General features: G+C 48.3%; 1 protein-coding gene across 3 annotated transcripts in view; it reads right to left on the bottom strand.

Moving 5' to 3' along the window:
- Nucleotides 1-15,065, bottom strand: part of LOC307224211 (transcription factor COE1-like) — a 103,535-nt gene extending 88,470 nt beyond the window's left edge. The window contains exons 1-2 of one of the 3 annotated variants that reach the window (XM_079990842.1): nucleotides 14,340-15,065; nucleotides 13,006-13,127 (exon numbers count right to left, since the gene is read on the bottom strand). In XM_079990842.1, the coding sequence (XP_079846968.1) occupies nucleotides 13,006-13,127; nucleotides 14,340-14,714 (497 nt within the window). In that variant the 5' untranslated portion in view covers nucleotides 14,715-15,065. The remainder of the gene's footprint in view (nucleotides 1-13,005; nucleotides 13,128-14,339) is intronic. The other 2 variants (XM_079990840.1, XM_079990841.1) reach the window with 2 other exon arrangements.
- Nucleotides 15,066-21,130: the final 6,065 nt, after the last annotated feature.

The following is a 21,130-nucleotide window of genomic DNA, read 5'->3' as shown; positions in this document are numbered from 1 at the left end:
GTGGGAAGGTGAACGGCATTTCCGTGCACTGCTCTGGTTCGCCAGAAGTGGCTTAGTCATGCTGGCCACATGATCTGGAAGCTTTATGCCGGCTCCCTCGGCCAGTAAAGTGAGTTGAGCGCCACAACCCCAGAGTCGGCCATGACTGGACCTAATGGTCAGGGGTCCCTTTACCTTTATCTTTTCCTTCAACAACTATTGCGAGAAGAGAGAATTGAAGGCACAACAACATATTCCTAGGACAGATAAGAGGAAGTCCATGTGCTATTAAGACTCTTGCCGCCTTTGTCACATACATAATTAAGTTCTTTATTTTCCAATAGCACAAGAATGGAAGAATGAGGAAATTCTGGCAAAAGAACAGTGGCAAGGGAAATTAATGGATTATGCGGAACTGGTGAAATTGACATACAAACTGCAAGACAAGGACAACTGTGGCTTTAAAGAAGAATGGGAACTTTTTACAAATTACTTAAAAGAACAACAAAATGAACTGGACTTCTTGGCAGGTTTTAAATAAACATACACAAATTTATTATTGTTAACATAACAGGCAGATAAATTGAGGATCTTTACAAGTTTATAATATGCAGAGAAAAATATGTGTTGAAAAATCAGAGAGAGAAGCTGAGGGAAATCGGGGGGGGAGGGAGGGAGGGTTTATCTTGGGGAGGGGGGAGGGGAAAATGGGGGGGATGAAGAGGATAGGTTTTTGATAATTTGTTATGATGAAATTCTTAATAAAAACTATTAAAAAAAGAGGAAGTCCTTCATGCAGCACAGTTGAACTGTGGAACTCATTTCTGCAGGCGGCAGTGATGGCTACTAAGCTGGATGGCTTTAAAAGAGGAATAAGCAAATTCATGGAGGAAAGTGCTATCAATGGCTGCTAGCCAGCATGGCTATGTTCTGCCCCCACAGTAATGCCAGTAAAAATAAGAATAGGAGCAAAATGGCACGCCCAACCCCTGAGAACACACCTATGTGCATAACAAGTCCTCCATTATTATTATTTATTTATTTATTTATTTATTTATTTATTTATTTATTTATTTATTTATATCCCACCCATCTGCCTGCGTTGCTCCAGATACTCTGGGCAGCACTCGCCATGAACTTCAACAAAACGGCCACAGCCTTGTGAACAACTGGTCACCTATGGTGATTGCAGGATCATCTCCAGGTAACCAAGCAGGACAGCTTAACAAAAGTTGGCTGCTATATTGTAAAGGTCACAAGGTACCTGCAGGAAGGCTGGGTGTGTGGCAGCCACCAGGGGTACGTGGACTTAAGGACGGGATTTAATTGCGAAAGGGTGAGGGAGGGAGTGGCTGGAGTCCCCGGCTTCTGAACTGGCCGCCGTGGCTGTCTGTACGACTACCAAAGGATTCGCCAACAGATTTCTGCACATAGCCTGCTACTGTTAAAGGCACAGCAGCAGGCCAGGTTGGGCTGGTGTAAAGGTAAAGGGACCCCTGACCGTTAGGTCCAGTCATGGCCGACTCTGGGGTTGCAGCGCTCATCTCGCTTTATTGGCCGAGGGAGCCGGCATACAGCTTCCGGGTCATGTGGCCAGCATGACTAAGCCACTTCTGGCGAACCAGAGCAGTGCACGGAAATGCCGTTTACCTTCCCGCCGGAGCGGTACCTATTTATCTACTTGTACTTTGACGTGCTTTCGAACTGCTAGGTTGGCAGGAGCAGGGACCGAGCAACGGGAGCTCACCCTGTTGCGGGGATTCGAACCGCCGACCTTCTGATCGGCAAGTCCTAGGCTCTGTGGTTTAACCCACAGCGCCACCCGCATCCCTGTTGGGCTGGTAAGCCTATGGTTAATTCAAGTGCCCTTGTCCATGGAGGTCAGAGCCTCCATAGCTGCAAGGGAACATAAGAAGAGCCTGGTGGATGAAGACCCATAAGAAGAATCATCCTGCACTCAGTGGCCGACAAGGTGCCTGTAGGAAACCAGCAACAGGATCTGAGCACAAAAGCATCTCTCCCCTCCGATGGTATCCAGCGACTGGGTCTCAGAATCATAGAATCACAGAATCCTAGAGTTGGAAGAGACCACAAGGGCCATCGAGTCCAACCCCCTGCCAAGCAGGAAACACCATCAGAGCACTCCTGACATATGGTTGTCAAGCCTCTGCTTAAAGACCTCCAAAGAAGGAGACTCCACCACACTCCTTGGCAGCAAATTCCACTGTCAAACAGCTCTTACTGTCAGGAAGTTCTTCCTAATGTTTAGGTGGAATCTTCTTTCTTGTAGTTTGGATCCATTGCTCCGTGTCCGCTTCTCTGGAGCAGCAGAAAACAACCTTTCTCCTTCCTCTATGTGACATCCTTTTATATATTTGAACATGGCTATCATATCACCCCTTAACCTCCTCTTCTCCAGGCTAAACATGCCCAGCTCCCTTAGCCGTTCCTCATAAGGCATCGTTTCCAGGCCTTTGACCATTTTGGTTGCCCTCCTCTGGACACGTTCCAGTTTGTCAGTGTCCTTCTTGAACTGTGGTGCCCAGAACTGGACACAGTACAATCTTTGCCTCCGACTGTGGAGGCAATGCAGAGCCATCGTGGCTCATAGTCATCAACAACCGTTTTCTCCATGAATTTATCCAATCCCCTTTTTAAAGTACTCCAGGTTGGTGGACCTCACCAATCCTGTGGCAGAGAGTTCCATAGCTCAACCATGCGAAGCATGAATTGGTGAATTGATGAATTGGAAGAGCCGCAAAAAGATTCCATTGAGTACATGGATTGATAATATGGACAGATTAGCTAAATATGAACGAATTGCATGTCAGCACAAATTAAGAATGGATAAATATGAAGGAATCTGGAATGGATATTTAAACGATAAGGCGGATAGTGGGGGGAAGTAGGGGGAGGAAAGAGAGGTGGGGAAATATTGCTAAAAGGGTGCAGTCATAGATATATCAGTGTATTCAAATCTGAATTGTCAAATTGTGTTATTATTGTTATTATGGTTTTTGTTGTTGCATCTTTTGCGGTTGTTGTTTGTATTGAAAAAATGATTAAATAAATTTAAAAACAAAAAACCATGTGCTGTGCGAAGAAGGACTTTATTTTATCTATCCTAAACCTCCCGCTCCCATTTCACTGAATGCCCATGAGTTCTAGTCCTAGGAAAGAGGGAGAAAAACTCTTCTCTATCTGCTTTCTCTGTGCCATGACATACTCTTACAAGCTCCTATCACCAGTATACCTGAAGGAGCGTCTCCACCCCCATCGTTCAGCCCGGACACTGAGGTCCAGCTCCAAGGGTCTTCTGGCGGTTCCCTCACTGTGAGAGGCCAAGTTACAGGGAACCAGGCAGAGGGCCTTCTCAGTAGTGGCACCTGCCCTGTGGAACGCCCTCCCACCAGGTGTTAAGGAAATAAACAACTATTGGACTTTTCGTTTTTGATTTTGAGTTTCTACTGAAATGAGGCTGCATTTTAATGTTTTAATCTTGTTTTAAAGTTGTATTTCAATCAATTGTTTTTATTATTATTATTATTATTAGACATCTGAAGACAGTCCTGTTTAGGGAAGCTTTTAATATTTGATGAATTACTGTACAGTGGTACCTCGGGTTAAGTACTTAATTCGTTCCGGAGGTCCATTCTTAGCCTGAAACTGTTCTTAACCTGAAGCACCGCTTTAGCTAATGGGGCCTCCCACTGCCGCCGCGGCACCAGAGCACGATTTCTGTTCTCATTGTGAATCAAAGTTCTTAACCTGAAGCACTATTTCTGGGTTAGCGGAGTCTGTAAGCTGAAGCGTATGTAACCTGAAGCGTATGTAACCCGAGGTACCATTGTATTTTAATATTCTGCTGTAAGCTGCCAAGAGTGGCTGGGGAAACCCAGCCAGGTGGGCAGGGTATAAATAAATAAATAAATAAATAAATAAAATAATTATCATCATCATCATCACAATCATCATCATCATCACATTGCCCCTTACTTGCCTTTTCTCCAAACAGAAAAATCCAAATTGCTGTAGCTCCATCCCCTTGATCATTTTGCTAGTCTTTTGCTGAACCTTTTCCCCAACTCCTTGCCAATTCCCAGCTGTCACCTCTCTGCCTTTAGCCTAAGCCACAAGCTTTTCCATTTCCAGCATCTCTGAGCTTGTGCCGTTTCTCCCAAAAACTCGATTTCTCCCACCGCCACCCGTCCTGCTTCATCGACATTAAGTGCGGTGAAAGCCGTTTTGGAAAGACTGGCTAGACTGTCCACAAATGCAGGTTGGAGATTTCGAGGATGAAAAACCGGTGAGCACCTGGGATAATCTCCTGGAAGCAGCAGGTGTGGGCACAGAGCCTCCGTTGAGTTCAAAACAATAGGCCGGGTGAATTGTCTCATTGTGGGATTCCTCAACTAGCACCTCACACCTGGGGCCGGAGAATAATATCCTCCTACAAGTGGGCTGCACAGCCCAACTTTAAATAATTACAGCACACCTGCAGCTGATGTACATTTAACTTGTGCACATTCAGCTTTACGGACATGGCAATTTTTTTTAAAAAAAAATAAAAATTAAAAGGGGTCAGCTTTCAAGGGGAAACAGAGTTTGGCAAATTCCATCTACTAGTGAACCTGGAGTGCTTTGACTATACGCAATTTTGGCTGTAGGCGAGTTCTTCGAAAAGCAACCCCCACATAAGTTGCAGGCTTACCGGATTTTTTAATATTATTAAATGCAAGAGTTTATTATGAAGTTAAAGCAACAATCCAGTGGGAAATAAGAAATAAAATAAGGGGGGGGGGGTAAACCTCCTGAGAATGCTCTTTATGAGGTAATGGATGCAAACCCTGGTTTGTTTTTGTTTTGTTTTTTGGTACTCCCTCCCCATCCCCATCCCATTTATTTTATTTCATATTTTCAACTGGATTCATATTTTAATTTCATAAATGGCTTGTGTTTTTTTTGTGATGGGACTCACCAGTGTGCCATTTTGTGCTGGCGCCCATGACACTTTTAGAAAGTAATGGGCACTGACACTTCATTGTTTCTTAATTTTGTTTTTCTTTTTATAAAAAAGAAAAGAAACACTGCTCAGTGCCAACATTCTGTTGTCAAAGAACATCATAGAATCAAGGGACCATGAGGGTCATCTATGTCAAGGCAATAAACAACTATTTTATTTCTAAAAGACAACTGAAGGCGGCCGTGTTTAGGGAAGTTTTTAATGTCTGACGCTGTATTGTTTTTAATATTCGGCTGGAAACCGCCCAGAGTGGCTGGGGAAACCCAGCCAGATGGGCGGGGTACAAATAATAAATTATTATTATTATTATATTATCGCTGAAGAATGGATGCTTTTGAATTATGGTGTTGGAGGAGACTCTTGAGAGTCCCATGGACTGCAAGAAGATCAAACCTCTCCATTCTGAAGGAAATCAGCCCTGAGTGCTCACTGGAAGGACAGATCCTGAAGCTGAGGCTCCAAGACTTTGGCCACCTCATGAGAAGAGAAGACTCCCTGGAAAAGACCCTGATACTGGGAAAGATAGAGGGCGCAAGGAGAAGGGGACGACAGAGGATGAGATGGTGGGACAGTGTTCTTGAAGCTACCAGCATGAGTTTGACCTAACTGCGGGAGGCAGTGGAAGACAGGAGGGCCTGGCGTGCTCTGGTCCAGGGGGTCATGAAGAGTCGGACATGACTAAACGACTAAACAACAACAACAAAAGTCCAACCCCCTGGAATGAACGAACCCTGAGTCTTAGGCCATACCGACTGAGCTATCCCAGTTAAATATTTTTAAGAGTTCTGATGAATGAGAAAGTTAAAAACCTGTGACTCTATCCATGGCCAGGATGGCTGCCTACCACTTCCAGAACCAAAGGTAGCAGATGTTGCCCAGACAGAGCAGAATCAAAGAATTGTGGGGTTGGAAGGGGCCCCCAGAGTCATCTAGTCCAGCCCCTTCCAAGGCAGGAATCTCAACTAAAGCATCCATGACAGACGGCCATTCAACCTCTGCTAAAAACCTCCAGGGAAGGGGAGGCTGCAAGGGAGAAACTATAACCCTTTCTCCCATCATTCCTTCTGGTTGAATGACTACAATTTGCCCCACTGAGGACAATTTTTACCCTAAACTATATTAGTAACTTGGAGGCAGGCCGGGTGCAGCCTTCTTTCATCCAGTACCCCCACCGGTTATTTCTGAACTACAGCTCCCATCATCCCCAGCTTGCACAGCTTAATGGGAATTGTAGTCCAGCACATCCAGAGGGCACCAGGCTGGCCTAGACTCTAGAGGGTTATCCGCAAAAGCACACTGTGTAGTCAGGTCTTCCGCATTTGACGCTCAATCTCAGAGCCTCTACAAATGGGGCACACACAGGGTGTTTTCGAACGATGCAATTGTGTGTTTTTGCAAATACTTTGTTGAAGTTGTCAGTTGCCGCTTCAATTTTTGGTACACCGCTTAGAGATATTTTAAACGTACGTTTCCGAGCACAATTCAAAGTGTTGGTGCTGACCTTTAAAGCCCTAAACGGCCTTGGTCCTGTATACCTGAAGGAGTGTCTCCACCCCCATCGTCCAGCCCAGACACTGAGATCCAGCGCTGAAGGCCTTCTGGCGGTTCCCTCATTGCGAGAAGTGAGGTTACAGGGAACCAGACAGAGGGCCTTCTTGGTGGTGGCGCCGCCCTGTGGAATGCCCTCCCTTCAGATGTCAATGAAATAAGCAGCTATCTTATCTTTAAAAGACATCTGGAGGCAGCCCTGTTTAGGGAAGTTTTTAATATTTAATGCTGTATTGTTTTTAACACTCGATCGGGAGCCGCCCAAAGTGGCTGGGGAAACCCAGCCAGATGGGCGGGGTATAATTAATAAATTATTATTATTATTATTATTAAACATATTAAGTGGTGTGGGAAGTGAATAACCCAATCAAATCATATAACAGCAAACCTAAAAGAGCGAGTACGTTCCTTCGGAAAACGAGGCCAGCCAACAAACAGCCGTGCCATCACACGAAAGGAAAGTGATGAGGGGCAGAAAACCTATAGTGTAAGGGTGAGTGGGATTCTCTTGCAGCAAGGAGTTCCACAGAGAAAGGGCTGCTTTCTACACATCATTTCACAGAGAACAGGAAGTACTGCAGAGCTTCATCAGCTGGTATTCAGGGAGGAATATATGGGAGAAGAAGCCATCAAGGATGCAAGATGTCAGAAAAGTTAACACCAGAACCTTGAATTTGGCCTGGAGGCAAACGGCAATCGATACGGACGATCCAAACCTGGGCTTTCAGTTTGCACATATTGATAAGTAGCCTGCAATAGTGGAATAGTGAAAGAATTCTGATCGCCGAAGAATTGATGTTTTTGAATTCTGGTGCTGGAGGAGACTCTTGAGAGTCCCATGGACTGCAAGAAGATGAAACCTATCCATTGTGACGGAAATCAACCTTGAGTGCTCACTGGAAGGACAGACCCTGAAGCTGAGGCTCCAAGACTTTGGCCACCTCATGAGAAGAGAAGACTCCCTGGAAAAGACCCTGATGTTGGGAAAGATGGAGGGCGCAAGGAGAAGAGGACGACAGAGGACGAGATGGTGGGACAGTGTTCTTGAAGCTACGAACATGAGTTTGACCAAACTGCGGGAGGCAGTGGAAGACAGGAGTACCTGGCGTGCTCTGGTCCATGGGGTCACGAAGAGTCGGACACGACTAAACCACTAAACAACAACAACTGCAATAGTGGGAGCCTTCGGATCTGTCTCCAAGGGCAGCCCTGCAGAAAGCAGGGCTGCAGTAATCTGATCCTCCAAACTGAACAGTCGCGATCGAAAATCCATGAGAGGTTTTCAACAAATTGATGCCCCTCTCTCTCTGAGCAGAGGGGGTGGGAGCAAAATGTGGGAGCAGGGAAGGAAAATGGTTGGCTATCGTTCTCTGGCTACCGGAACGGAGAAGACAGTTCTGGGAGACTCAACGATCAAGTCAAGCATCAATTCCGTCACCGGTGGAGGGACTAGAAATTGAGTGTGAACTGATCAAGAGAAGCTGGAGCTCAAGGAAAGGAAAATAGGAAAGCAAGATTTGAGGAATATCTGCGCCAAAGTGGACCGATCTTCCAGGTGTTTAACCTCCTACTGCGAAGAAAACCAGCAAGAATGATGGCTGAGAGTTGGAGATGCAACAGCCCCCTTCCCCCTCTCCCTTCACCTACACAGCTGTCAACTTTTCCCTTTTCTTGCAAGAAATCCTATTCAGAATAAGGGGGAAAAGGGAAATGTTGACAGCTATGTTCACCTACCGGCAACTGATATTATTAGCCTCTAAAATATTATTTACCACTAAAAAAACCCTTCTAAAACATGTACACACACACACACACACCCGAAATCTCGCCCCCTTCCCCAAGATTTTTGCTCAGCTGATCAGCAGAGAGGATGTTTTCTCTGAAGGAAGGTTACAGAGTTCAGACCTGCACATTCAATCCAGGTTGAGATCTGCAGGTGAAGGAGAGGGCTGGAAAGAGATTTGTCCATCCTGACATCTGGCCACATCTGCTGCCCAAGGTAAACAGGGTGCCAGCGTTGCCTTTGGCTGGATCCTGTGGTCAGCCTCTTTATCCCCACGTACATTTTTATACAAAGCTGCCTTCTCTGTTTTGCACGGGGTAAGGCCTATTTGCCCATAATTTCGGAAACGCTTGGAAAGTCTCAGAAACCGCCACTTGCCAGAAGGTAACAGCCACCATCCACTGTGCTATTAAGTCAAAATATAGCGACTTGGGCCACTTTAGGCTGGATGTGCTTGAACCACCTGTGCAAATATTCCTGACATTGTCCCCTCCCTTGCAGCCTAGATTACCCAAGGTGCTTAATGAAAATCTGATTCATTTGCATCCGGCACGATTCTGCAGCTGAACACAAACTTTTCCCCAGGTGGGCTGAATTCTCTCTGCTTTCAACATGCAAGCCGACTCCTGCATGACTCAGACTGGTTTCTTTTTTAAACAACTCCCCCCACCACAAAAGGACATACTGGTGTCTATGATGAAGCCCTTCTTCCCAGACTATTAGTTCTGAATGTGTTTTTTAAACCAACGAGATTTGTTCAAGCAGGTAGGTTCAGGACTACGGTGCAATTGACTTAACTGATCAGGCTGATGGCATCTGTTGCTGGCTGCCTGCATGAGACTGGATGCAGCAGAACAGGCTGGCCAATGCCTGCTTGTCTGGGAAGAATTCAGCTCAGTGCTTACAGCAGTGCAAAGCTTCCCACCCCACTATGCCCCATGCCACCCCCAAATAAGAACGTAAGAAGAGCCTGCTGGATCAGATCAACGACCCATCTAGCACAGCATCCTGTTCTCACAGTGGCCAAACAGATGCATGTGGGAAACCTGAAAGCAGGATTCGAACACAAGAGCCCTCTCGCCTCCTGCAGTTTCCAGCAACTGAGATTCGAAAGCATTATTGCCTCCAGGCGTGGAGGCAGAGCGTAACCATTGTGCCTACTAGCCATCAATAGCCCTCTCCTCCTCCATGAATTTGTCTAATCCTCTTTGAAAGCCTTCTGGGTTGGTGGCCATCACTGTGGCAGGGAGTTCCATAGTTTAACTGTTTCAAGAAGTATAGGGGAACCCCCTGAATAAACTTGGCTGGGGTGGGGGTGGGGAGGCAGAGATAACGTTCCATTGCCCACAGAGAAATACTTGCTCTGACAAAGCATTCATTTCTGCACTGCTCTGAGCAGAACCCTTTGCTTATTTTAGGCTGTGCATCCCTTATGAGTTTTTTGAAACACTAAGCAGAATATAAATGCTTCCAAATAAACAAAAATATAAATTAACTCATGGCAAACGAAGGTAAGGGCGGTGAACTCTTGAAACGGCAGCTTTCAGAATTTCTCTTGAACGAAGATTCAGAATCAGGAGGCATTATGAAGAATCAGCGCTGAAAATTAGGAGAAAACACAAACCACCTGACACCAGAACAAGATAAGTCAACACAACAGGGGTGGCAGGGGCCTCTGAGCCCCTGGCAAATGCATTCCATGTCTTGCTTTACAGCTTTGACACAGTCAGACGAAACATACTCTGACTTCTGGCATCTGGGCCCTAGGAATGGCAGTGAGTTTACTGCCTGTTTGCATACGTTCTATATATTTTGATGTTATATAAATCTCAGCTAATGCTGGGGTCCGGCATAAATGAACAGAAACACAGAAAATGAACGGGGTAGAGAGGGGTGGGACAGGTAGATGAGATCAGCCCTCGCCCACCAGGCACCCTCCAAATATTTCTGGACTACAACTCCCATCAGCCCCAGCAAGCGTGGGGAACTGTAGTCCAAAACATCAGGAGGGTGCCAGGCTAGTAAATATACTATTACGCTAAGTGTGGTTTATTCCTTTGGAAGAAGATGAGGGCAGAACGGAGGGGTGAGGATAGGACTGGGAAGGATGTGACAGGAAAACAGTTGCATGGAATAGGCAGGGCTGCAAGCAAGATACAATATCTCAATGTAGTTTACCGTTAAAAAAAAGAAAGTGTTTCTCATTCTTTCCTGGAGATTGCCACAAAACAACAACAACATCAACAAATCTAGTGCAAATTCTTTCTGGGTGAAATCAGTCTGGATGGTTCATGCAAAAACAAGGGGAACGTTCTCTGTCTTTTTTTTTAAAAAAAATGCTGATCCTTATTCTATCAAGGGATCTTGTCTGCGTCTCGCACACTGCCTTTCCTCGGATATTCCAGTTTTGCTTAACCATTTGAGGTGACCTGCTCAGTCCAGGGAGATAATGGAGAAATGCAATATCTTGTTAGGGGCCCCCCGGATAAAGGGAGGTGAACACACTCCTTGACTTGATAAAGCTTCACTGCCTCTTCTTATGTCTAATTATCGTATCAGGTTATCATTTCTTCTTGGGTCATTAGGAAAAAAAGCCCACTCACAAATCTTATCCAGATTCAGCTAATTACGATGATTTTTAGCTGCGCGAAATCCCACGGCAAGACCTAATTCGACACAGATCCAAACCCTTACTTCTCGCAAGCTACTACAAAGCTGCCTATGTCTCTGTTTGGGGCATTCTACCCAAAAAAACCCCAAAATACCCCAAACAGGATGGAAGGCCGGAGGGCTGGACTCAACGACGGAGAAACTGAGGCAGCAAACCAGTCACTTTCCGCCAGCTTCTAGCCTACACACGGTGTTCCAGGGAGAATAAAAAACGGTGATAGAATTATAAAGTACAGCTGGGCATGATCCACCAGAAGGTTCTGCTCCCCCTGCTTGCTCTAGAGAACATCTGGGTGGATTGTGCCTTTTTACACTGAAAACAGAGGAATGATCAACATTAAAGACTCAAGCCAGCTAGCACAAAATTATTTCTTCAGAGCTCTCCCGGTTTTTCCCAGATGCCGCCTGAAATCCTTTCAGCAGAGATGCCCACCTTCTGCATTCCAAGCATGTGCTCTGCTACTAAAATATTCAACATTTATTTGGGGACCTGGGGTGCACTAGGGACCAGGCAGGCCCAGCACAGCTGCACAGGCCTTTCAAAGCTTGCGGCATTAGCATTTCCAGAGACACAAATAAATCTACAAAGTGCGCCGCAAAACCCTTTACTAGGGCACAATTCTCAGATCATATAGCCAAAGAAGGTGACTTGGGTCAGCAATGCACGGGACCCAGCTAGTAGGTTTCCAAACTCCAGGAGACAACAGGCTGACAACAATAAATTCAGTTGCAAATTGCAGGTGAATGATATACTGGAGAAATGAGGGGGGTGAGTTGTATCCCTGCTACATGGTTAGTTATGCAACCTAACTCTTGCTTCCTTTGTTTAAGCAACCTCAAGTAAATGTCAAGCAAGATCAGATGTCAAAGGTCAGGGAACATTTGAGATCGATAGAAAATCAATTCAAATCAAAAAGAAGCAAACTCCCGGAGCCATTGAGCCCAGGGAGAAATGATTCATACATCCCAGCTTATCGACCAACAGGAATAATTGTAAAAGATAGAAAGGAATGGTGGGGGCAAGAGAGGAGTTTGCGATGTGGAGCAATTTTGTACGAGAGCACCAAATTAAAGCATACTTGGGGGGAGGAGAGAGGAATAATAAAATTAGACCCACAGTTGTTTTTTTTTAAAAAAAATCAACAACCCACTAATGTCTGTTTAAGAAATTTGCAAGCAGAATTGCGAACTTGCATCCTTGGCATCAGTCTAACTTTCTTCCAATGCTGTTTTGCTTTTCCACCCCAAAGTGTTAACTTCAGAAACACTTTCCAACAGCTTGACAACAAGAAATATAAAACCAGTTTCAGGGTGTGTGTGTGTGTGTATGTGTGTGTGTGTGTGTATATATATATATATATATATATATATATATTCATATTAATGTTATCTGACACCTCCCATCAGTTCCAACCTAAACTGTTTTTGATTCTGCTGAAAAACCCATCTGAAAAGAGTTATATTCATGAAAGTTCCAATGAGTTATAGTGAAACTTTAAGAGCAAAAACAAAGATGAAATCAAGATATCTGTATTTCTTCCTCTCTTACTTAGCTTTAGGGATGGTGTTTTACCGGGAGATTTAGCAGGGGAAATGATGGAGGCCTTACACCCTCCCAAAAACTAAATAATTGCAATTGCAATTCTGAAATTCCCCCTTCCTTTAAGCAGCTCCCCCCCCCTCCAAGACGTAGCGAATAAATCAACGACACGCTTTGCCCGTCAAACAGGAGAACTGGAATAACATGTGCCAGTCATCAGAGTCATCGGAAGAAAAAAATAAAGAAGAATGAACACCTTTCCCGTCCCAAACTCCTTGCCTCGACTTCTGCAGGAGAACCCAGTAAATTCTTGGCAAATTTCAAAAGAGACAGGCATTCGGGATGGGGAAAAGAGACAGAAAACTATTGAAAGAAGGAGTTTGGGGGAGTTTCTTCCTCTCTCTTTCTTTTTTTTTTTTGGGGGGGGGTAAGCATTTTCTGCCAGCCTTCTGCAGGCCCTACCTTTGAGCTGCGGTGTTGGCATCCAGAATGCCAGTCCCGTGCATCCAAGACCTCACGGCTGACAGCCCACCACCGGTCAAAGGCTCTTCCTTCATGGTCAGCCCAACTCTGGGGAGACCCTCCTGGATGGAGAACATCAAAACAGCCTTTTAAGGGTCCTAGGTGTGCACGGCAGGGGGCGCGGAGTGGGTGGGGAACAGGTCTTCTCGCCAAAAGAATCCCAACCCCCCAACCCCCAGTCAGGGAGGGCTTCCACCCAAGAAAGTTTGGGGCTCCACTGTCTGCTTTCTTTTTTGGAAATTCCTCCCAAGCTTGGGGCAGGGTGGGGGGGGCAAACCCCTAGAATCCCCCTCAAAGCAAAACAGAAAGAGGGGATCTCTTCAGAAAACCAAAATCCAACGGCTTCCAAGGTGGATTCAGGGAGAGAGTTTCCCTACTCAGCCACCTGCTCCTGAACAGCTCGCAAAACCACGAGGTGTTGGGGTGACAATCCAAAGGCGGAGTATTTTGGACCGGTTTGTTTGTTTCCAAGTGACTGGGGAGGGTGGTTCTTGTTGGGCGGGGGGTGGGACTGGCTGTGTGTAAAGGGGGGGGGGGAGAACAGCAGCCAAGCAGCTGGGAGGGGAGGGTTGTGCAGAAGGGGGGGAGGAGAGAGAAAGGGATGGAGGGAATCAGAGCAGAGGAGGAGAGGCAGAGAGAGAAGCCCCGGTGGGAGAGGGGGAGGGGGAGGAGGAGGTGGCGAAAGGGGGGAGGAGGAGGGGGAGAGGGGGCTGGAAGGAGGGATGAGAAAGAGAGAGAGAGAGAGAAAGCGAGGCAGAGGAAGAAAGGAGTGGCTGGAGGGATGGAGAGAGAGAGCGGGGTCAGGGCAACCGGAGGAGGTGCAGAGAGGACCAGAGCAAAGGAGAGAAAGAATAGAGGGATGGAGGCAGGATGCCGAGGAGGTGAGGAGGCGGAGGGAGGGATGGAGAGGGCAGGGCGCCGGATGGATGGATGGATGGATGGGTGGTCGGGCGGGGAGGAGTTCAGAGGCCGGACGAGCGCCCGGCGGGCCGGATCAAGAGCAGACGCCAAGAAGTGATGGAGAGAGGGGACAGGAGGGGCGGCCCGTCCCGGGATGCACAGAAAGTTCAGGCGCGCACCGGGGGAGGGAGGTGAGTGGGGGAGCGATGCGCGCTCCGGATCAGGGCGCTTGGGGACCCAGGATGGGGGTGGCGCGGGGGAAGAGACAGTGAAGGGCGTTTTGGGGGGTATGGAGGACAGTTGGCACTTTCTGGGGCGCCCCTTCTGGAGAGAGCCCCCCGCCCCCCAGGACTGGAGCCCCCGAGGGGCTTTACCGAGGGCCCAGGCGGGTGGGAGCGCGGGCCGCCGCCGCCGCCGCCGCCGCCTGCGGAGCCCCCATTCGCGGGCAGCAGCAGCAGCAGGAGGAGCCTCCGGCGAGGGTCCCCGGAGAGCAGCCCGGCGGCGGCGGCGGCGGCGGTGGCTGGAGCAGCGGCTGCTCTGGCGCGCCTCCTGCGCCGCCTCCTCCTGCGCCGGCCGGCCTGGGCTCCCGCCTGGTCGCCCTCGTCGTCGTCCTCGCCGTCGGGCAGCAGCACCATCAGCACGGCCAGCCAGTGCGGCGCGGGGCCGGCGGACGGGGACTCCAGGCGCAGGGGGGCGACGGGGCTGCCGCCGCCGCCTCCTCCTCCTCCGGCCGGGCCGAGCCGGGCCATGCCGCCTCCCTCCGCCTCCCCAGGGAGGGAGGAAGAGGAGGAGGGGAGGGGGCTGGAGCCACCGGGCCGGGCAGGCTGACATCATCCGGGGAGGAGCGGACTCCGGGGGGACGGACGGACGGAGCGGGAGGAGGAGGCGGCGGAGGAGGAGGAGGAGGAGGAGGAGGACGATGGCCGCGGGCGGGGGGCGCGCGGGGGACGATGGCGGGGAGCAGCCTCCCCCCATCTGAGAGTGGCCCCCCAAGATCGACCCCCCAGCGCGCGCCCCGAAATCCTCTGCAGGGCGCACTGCCCCCGGGAACCTCCGCCTGTGTGTGTCTCCCCTCCCCAAAAAGAAATGCATCTCTCTAAACCCCACAGAGCTCACCCCAGCCGCCGCCGCCACCCCCAAAAACGGGGGAGCAGCCTCCCAAGTAGCCCTCAAGATCAAGTCCCCAGCGAACCCCCGAAATCCTCTGCAAGGGCGCGCTGCCTCCGGGACCTCTCCATATGTCGGCCCCACTATAAAAATAGATGGGCCTCTCTAAACCCCACGGATTTCACCCCCCCAAAAAAACATGTGGAAAGTGGAAAAAACCCTCTCTGGCCCCAGATTTTCTCTCCCCCACGGCAGGCGTTTGGATACCTGCTCCCCAAAAGGTTCCCAGGATTGCCGCCTTCTGCAAAAGAGGAGTTTTGGATCCCCACGTCAAGGTCCTGAGAGCAGATTCTTCCATCTGGACACCAGCCCTGTAGAGGACTCTTTGGAGCAGGATTTACCCAGCACCACAAGCGTGTCACCCTAAGTCGCCCCCTGCCCTGAGCTCTCCCCCACCAACTCACTCTGGGGTGCCAACTTGAATAAAATATTGGGGGGGGGGCAGGTAAGCCCTGACCTGCATAATCTGTCACAGGACATGGCTCTCACACACCATTTGAATGGCAATGCCCAGCAACTTTGGGGAGAGGCTAGTCCCCTCATATATTTTATTGGGCGGGGGGTGAAGGGAACTCGGCCCCTAGGAGTTGGCTCCTATGCATCCAACCAGGAACAGGCCCCTAAAGCCTTGGAAACAGGCTTCGCTGCAACCAGATTCTGCATTCCGCCCTGACCTGTTTAATGCAACCCCATCGAACCTGCGTGTTAATGTTCAGAAGTGATGTCGGGGCACCTTTCGGCATGGAGTTATGTGTGGATGTGGTTAAAGTGGGACATGAAAGCTGATGGCACCTAATTATTATTATTCCAGGAAGCCCTAACCTGGGAAAAGCAGCAAGACTGAATTGAGGGAAAGTAGACTTTTCGCTCCTCTGGAAATCACTTTGCATTCGGCACAGCCCGTCAGGAAGTTCTCCTGCTCACAGACGCATTGGGGAAGAACGAGAACTTACAGGTGGAGTCCAGTAGCTTGGATGGGCAGCAGGAGTAACAGCATATTTTGTTTTCATTTATTTATTTCTTAGTACCTTTATATCCCACCTTTCCTGCAAGGAAATTGAGGCTGCGTACATCAATTCTCCGCCCTCCATTTTATCTTTGCAACAGCCCTGCGAGGGTGGACAAGGCTAGGCTGAGAGAGAGAAACTGGCCTGGTGAGCTTCATGGTTGATTGGGGACTAGATTGGGGTTACCAGATGTCCCCATTTGCCGGGGATAGTCCCCGGATTTGCACATAAGTCCCTGGACAAATTCCATCCCCGGAATGTCCCCGGATTTCATCTAACATCCCCGGGAAACGCAGCAGCGGCAGTCTCAGCAGCCCGGAGCAGTTGGCTCTGGCTGGCTTCAGGAGCTGCTCAGAAGTCCCCATCTGATGGTGGTGGAGGGGCTCTCAGATGCAGCTTCTGGGCTGCCTCCACCTTCCATGAGCCCAACAACTAAGCTGTGAAGGGAGGCTTCATGCTGCCTAACGGAGCAGCCTCCCAACTCCTACTCGCATGCAAGCAGGTGGGGATCTCTCCCTTCCCAGCTGAGGGATCCCTGCTCCCTCCTGCTTGCATGCAAGTGGGAACGGGATTGGGGATGCTCTGGTGGCCTCGCCACCGCTGCTCTCGGCCCTCCTTGTCGGAGCCTTGTCAGTAAAACAGGGATATGTTTGTTCTCTGAAAAGTTCCTATATGGTCTCAAGCAAAGTGCACGATGCTGGCACTCTAGACTCACTGAAGTGTTGTTTTCTCTAGGTTTTCAGCAAGGAAAAGCTGATCCATGTGCGTTTGTCAAAAGAAGCAGTATTGCTTATTTTATGTTGACGATATTCTTTTCTTTTGGAAGGATGTCAAAATGTACAATAGCGCCCTAGCTCAACTGAAGGAGCACTTTGATGTGAAAGACTTTGGTGAGGTAACTAACTACCTATCTCTGGAAATAGAGAGAGACCAAGATGGTAATATTTTAGTACACCAGTCACAGAAAATTGCTGATGTGTTAACCAAACTAAACCTGATGGGTGCTAACCCTGTAGACACACCAATGACAACAGGTTATCAGGCAGATGATACTGAAGAAGCATTTTCTGACACTACACTGTACAGAAGTGTGCTAGGCAAACTAAACTTCATTGCTAGTTGTTCAAGACCTGACATTGCGGTTAGCACGAATTTGCTAAGCAGACATGTCAACAATCCTACTGTTAAGGATTGGAGAACTCTGAAACGCATAGCACGTTATTTGAAAGGCACTATGCACTACAGGGGATGCGGGTGGCGCTGTGGGTTAAACCACAGAGCCTAGGACTTGCTGATCAGAAGGTCGGCGGTTCGAATCCTCATGACGGAGTGAGCTCCCGTTGCTCGGTCTCTGCTCCTGCCAACCTAGCAGTTTGACAGCATGTCAAAGTGCAAGTAGATAAATAGGTACCGCTCCGGTGGGAAGGTAAATGGCATTTCCATGCGCTGCTCTGGTTCGCCAGAAGTGGCTTAGTCATGCTGGCCACATGACCCGGAAGCTGTACGCCGGCTTCCTTGGCCAATAAAGCGAGATGAGCGCCGCAACCCCAGAGTCAGTCACAACTGGACCTAATGGTCAGGGGTCCCTTTACCTTTACCTTATGCACTACAGACTGAGATTTAACAATCAGAAGTCTGGTGGTCTTGAGATATTTGCTGATGCAAGTTTTGGAAGTGAAACTACAGACAGGAAAAGCACGACTGGAGATAGAAGCCTCGGAGGAAGGGGAAACGTGGCGGTTGAGGTCAAGGCGGCAGCGGCCGCTCTGCCACCACCATCGCTGCAGCATCAACGTCCCAAATGTGTAGTATTTTTGTTTGTTTGTTTGTTTGTTTGTTTAAAGTGTCCCTGGATTCACTGAAAAAAATCTGGTAACCTTAGACTAGATCCCTCGTCTCCCAGGCCCTAGACTGAGACACCAACCACTACCCCACACTAGTTCCTTCTTCACCTCTTCAGTCCTGACACAGAACCGCAGAAAAGACCTTAGAGCTCATCTAGTCCAGCCCCGTTCAGCACAGAATCTGCAGTGCGATTTGCAGCAGTGGCATCCCTGGCAGACGGATGCCCAGCCTTTGTGTCAAAAGCAGGTGATATTCTGCATATGGGAGGTGAAGCCTGTGGTGTAGTGGTTAGTGGGCTGGACTAAGACCCAGGAGACCGGGGTTCGAATCCCCACTGGGTGACATTGGGTTAGCATCTGTCTCTCAACCTAGTATTCCTCGCAGGGTTGTTGTGAGGATAAAATGGGGGAGGTTATGTATGCCAGAGTGGGCTCTCTGGAAAGGTGGGCTGTAAGTGAATAGAATAAAATGATGTACATAAGAACAACCCTGCAGGATCCGGCCAGTGGCCGATCTAGTCCAGCATTCTCACAGTGGTCAACTAGATGCCCTAATGGAAGCAGGTTTCGAACACAAGATCCCTCTCCTGTCCTGCAGTTTCTAGCAACCAGCATTCAGAAGCATCGCTGCCTCTGACGGTGAAGGCAGAGCGTGAGGATGAGCGCTCACACAAACATTTACTTTGATATCCAAAGATAGTTTAGCAGAATCATAGAATTGTACACTTGGAAGGGGACCATACGGGCCAGCTAAAACAATGCAGGAATCTTTAGGCTTGAACCTCAAACCCTGAGACTGAGAGTCTCAACTCGCTTGTGGGAACAGCTCAGAGGCTGCGAAAGAAGGAAGGTTAACAACAGGAAGAATTAGAGGAACCACCAGAAATGGCTATGAAAAGCATTAGAGATATGAGATGATTAGAACCCTCCAAACTTGAAGCATGGGAAGTCTTATTAAAAAATTTAAAATTAAGCGGAATATTTGGATTATTAGATACCATATTTTTTGCTCTATAAGATGCACCAGACCATAAGACACACCTAGTTTTTGGAGGAGGAAAACAAGAAAAAAAATATTCTCAATCCCTCTTGCTGTTCTGGCTTCTGGGATAGCTGCGCAGCCTGCATTCGCTCCATAAGACACACACACATTTCCCCTTACTTTTTAGGAGGGAAAAAGTGTGTCTTATACAGTGAAAAATACGGTATGTATATGTATAATTTGGAATAGTTATTGTGATTTGATTGGATAGTGGAAAATTTAATAAAAATGATTTTTTTAAAAGAGAGAGAGAGAGAGAGAGAGAGAGAGAGAGAGTCTCATGTTCTCTAACGACTAAGCCAGCCTTTCTCAACCTGTGGCTCCCCAGATGTTGTTGGGCCAAGCATGCAAAAGGAAGGGAGATAGTAGTAATTGGGGACTTCAATTACCCGGATATTTGTTGGATGTCAAACTCAGCCAAGAGCATAAGGTCAAACAGATTCCTCACTGGCCTTGCAGGCAACTTCGTTGTCCAGAAAGTGGGAGAAGCAACAAGAGGAACAGCCATTTTAGATCTGGTCCTAACCAATGTTGATGACCTGGTTAGTGGGGTAGAAGTGGAAGGATCATTAGGCATGAGTGATCATGCTCTTCTGAAGTTTTCTATACAGCGGAAAGGAGCAGCCAAGCATACTAGGACTCAATTTCTTGACTTTAAGAAAGCCGACTTCATAAAACTTAGGGAAGTGCTGGGTGAGATCCCATGGAGAGTAATAATAAAAGGAAAGGGAGTTCATGATGGCTGGGAGTTTGTTAAGAGGGAGATAGTAAAAGCACAACTTCAGGCAATACCAGTGAGACGGAAACATGGAAGGTGCCTAAAGAAGCCAGGGTGGCTATCTAAAGAACTTTTAACTGAGTTAAGATTAAAAAAGGATGTGTACAAAAAATGGAAAAGGGGGGAAACCACCAAAGAGGAATTCAAACAAATAGCCAGCACGTGTAGACACAAAGTCAGAAAAACTAAAGCACAGAATGAACTCAGGCTTGCTAGAGAGGTTAAAAGCAACAAAAAAGGCTTTTTATGGGTATGTTCGTAGCAAAAGGAAGAACAAAGAAACAGTGGGGTCACTCAGAGGAGATGATGGTGAAATGCAAACAGGGGACACAGAAAGGGCTGAACTCCTCAGTGCCTTCTTTGCCTCAGTCTTCTCCGATAAAGAAAACAATGCCCAACCTGAAGAATTTGGAGCAAATGATTCAGCAGAGGAAACACAGCCCAGAATAACTAAGGAGATAGTACAAGAATACTTGGCTAGTTTAGATGTATTCAAGTCTCCAGGGCCAGATGAACTGCATCCAAGAGTATTAAAAGAACTGGCAGATGTGATCTCAGAACCACTGGCAGTCATCTTTGAGAATTCCTGGAGAACAGGCGAAGTCCCGGCAGACTGGAGGAGGGCAAATGTTGTCCCTATTTTCAAAAAGGGGAAAAGAGAGGACCCAAATAATCACCGCCCAGTCAGTCTGACATCAATACCAGGAAAGATTCTGGAGCAGATCATTAAGCAAACAGTCTGTGAGCACCTAGAAAGGAATGCTGTAATCACCAATAGTCAGCATGGATTTCTGAAAAATAAGTCATGTCAGACGAACCTGATCTCGTTTTTTGACAGAATTACAACCCTGGTAGATTGTGATGGCCTGGGATTCCGATTCAGAGGCTGAACCAGAGGAATCCCAGCCAGCACAGGAGTCCCCGCCTCCAGGGCTGGCTGAATTGGGGCAGGGCCTGGATTCTGAAGCGCCTGCACCTGTGTTAGATCCTCAGGAGCAGGCACCAGGTGATCCCACTCTGGCTCCAGAGGTGGTTGAGGACTCAGTGCCTGCAGGTGAGTCTCCCCCTGGGCCCAGTAACCTCTCCTGAACTGCAGAGACTCAGGGCAGAGAGGCGAAGGGAACTGGTTTCTCCCAGGAGGAGTGCTCGCCTTAAGGCCAAGAGAGGCGGGTCTCCTGGGGGCCGGGACCGCCCCTGGCCTCAGAGAAGATAAAGGCCAGTCGGCCCGGTCCCAGGTTGTGGGAGCAACGTCGTTGTTGAGTTCCTGTTCATGCCCGGACCCAGACCTGACTCTTCAGTGCTCCTGTCCCCGCCCGGCTTCCTGTTT

The sequence above is a fragment of the Podarcis cretensis genome, assembly GCF_951804945.1.
Source record: "Podarcis cretensis genome assembly, chromosome: 9".
NCBI lineage: Eukaryota > Metazoa > Chordata > Lepidosauria > Squamata > Lacertidae > Podarcis > Podarcis cretensis.
Note: the sequence above shows the minus strand (reverse complement) of the source record. Positions and strands in the feature narration are given on the sequence as shown.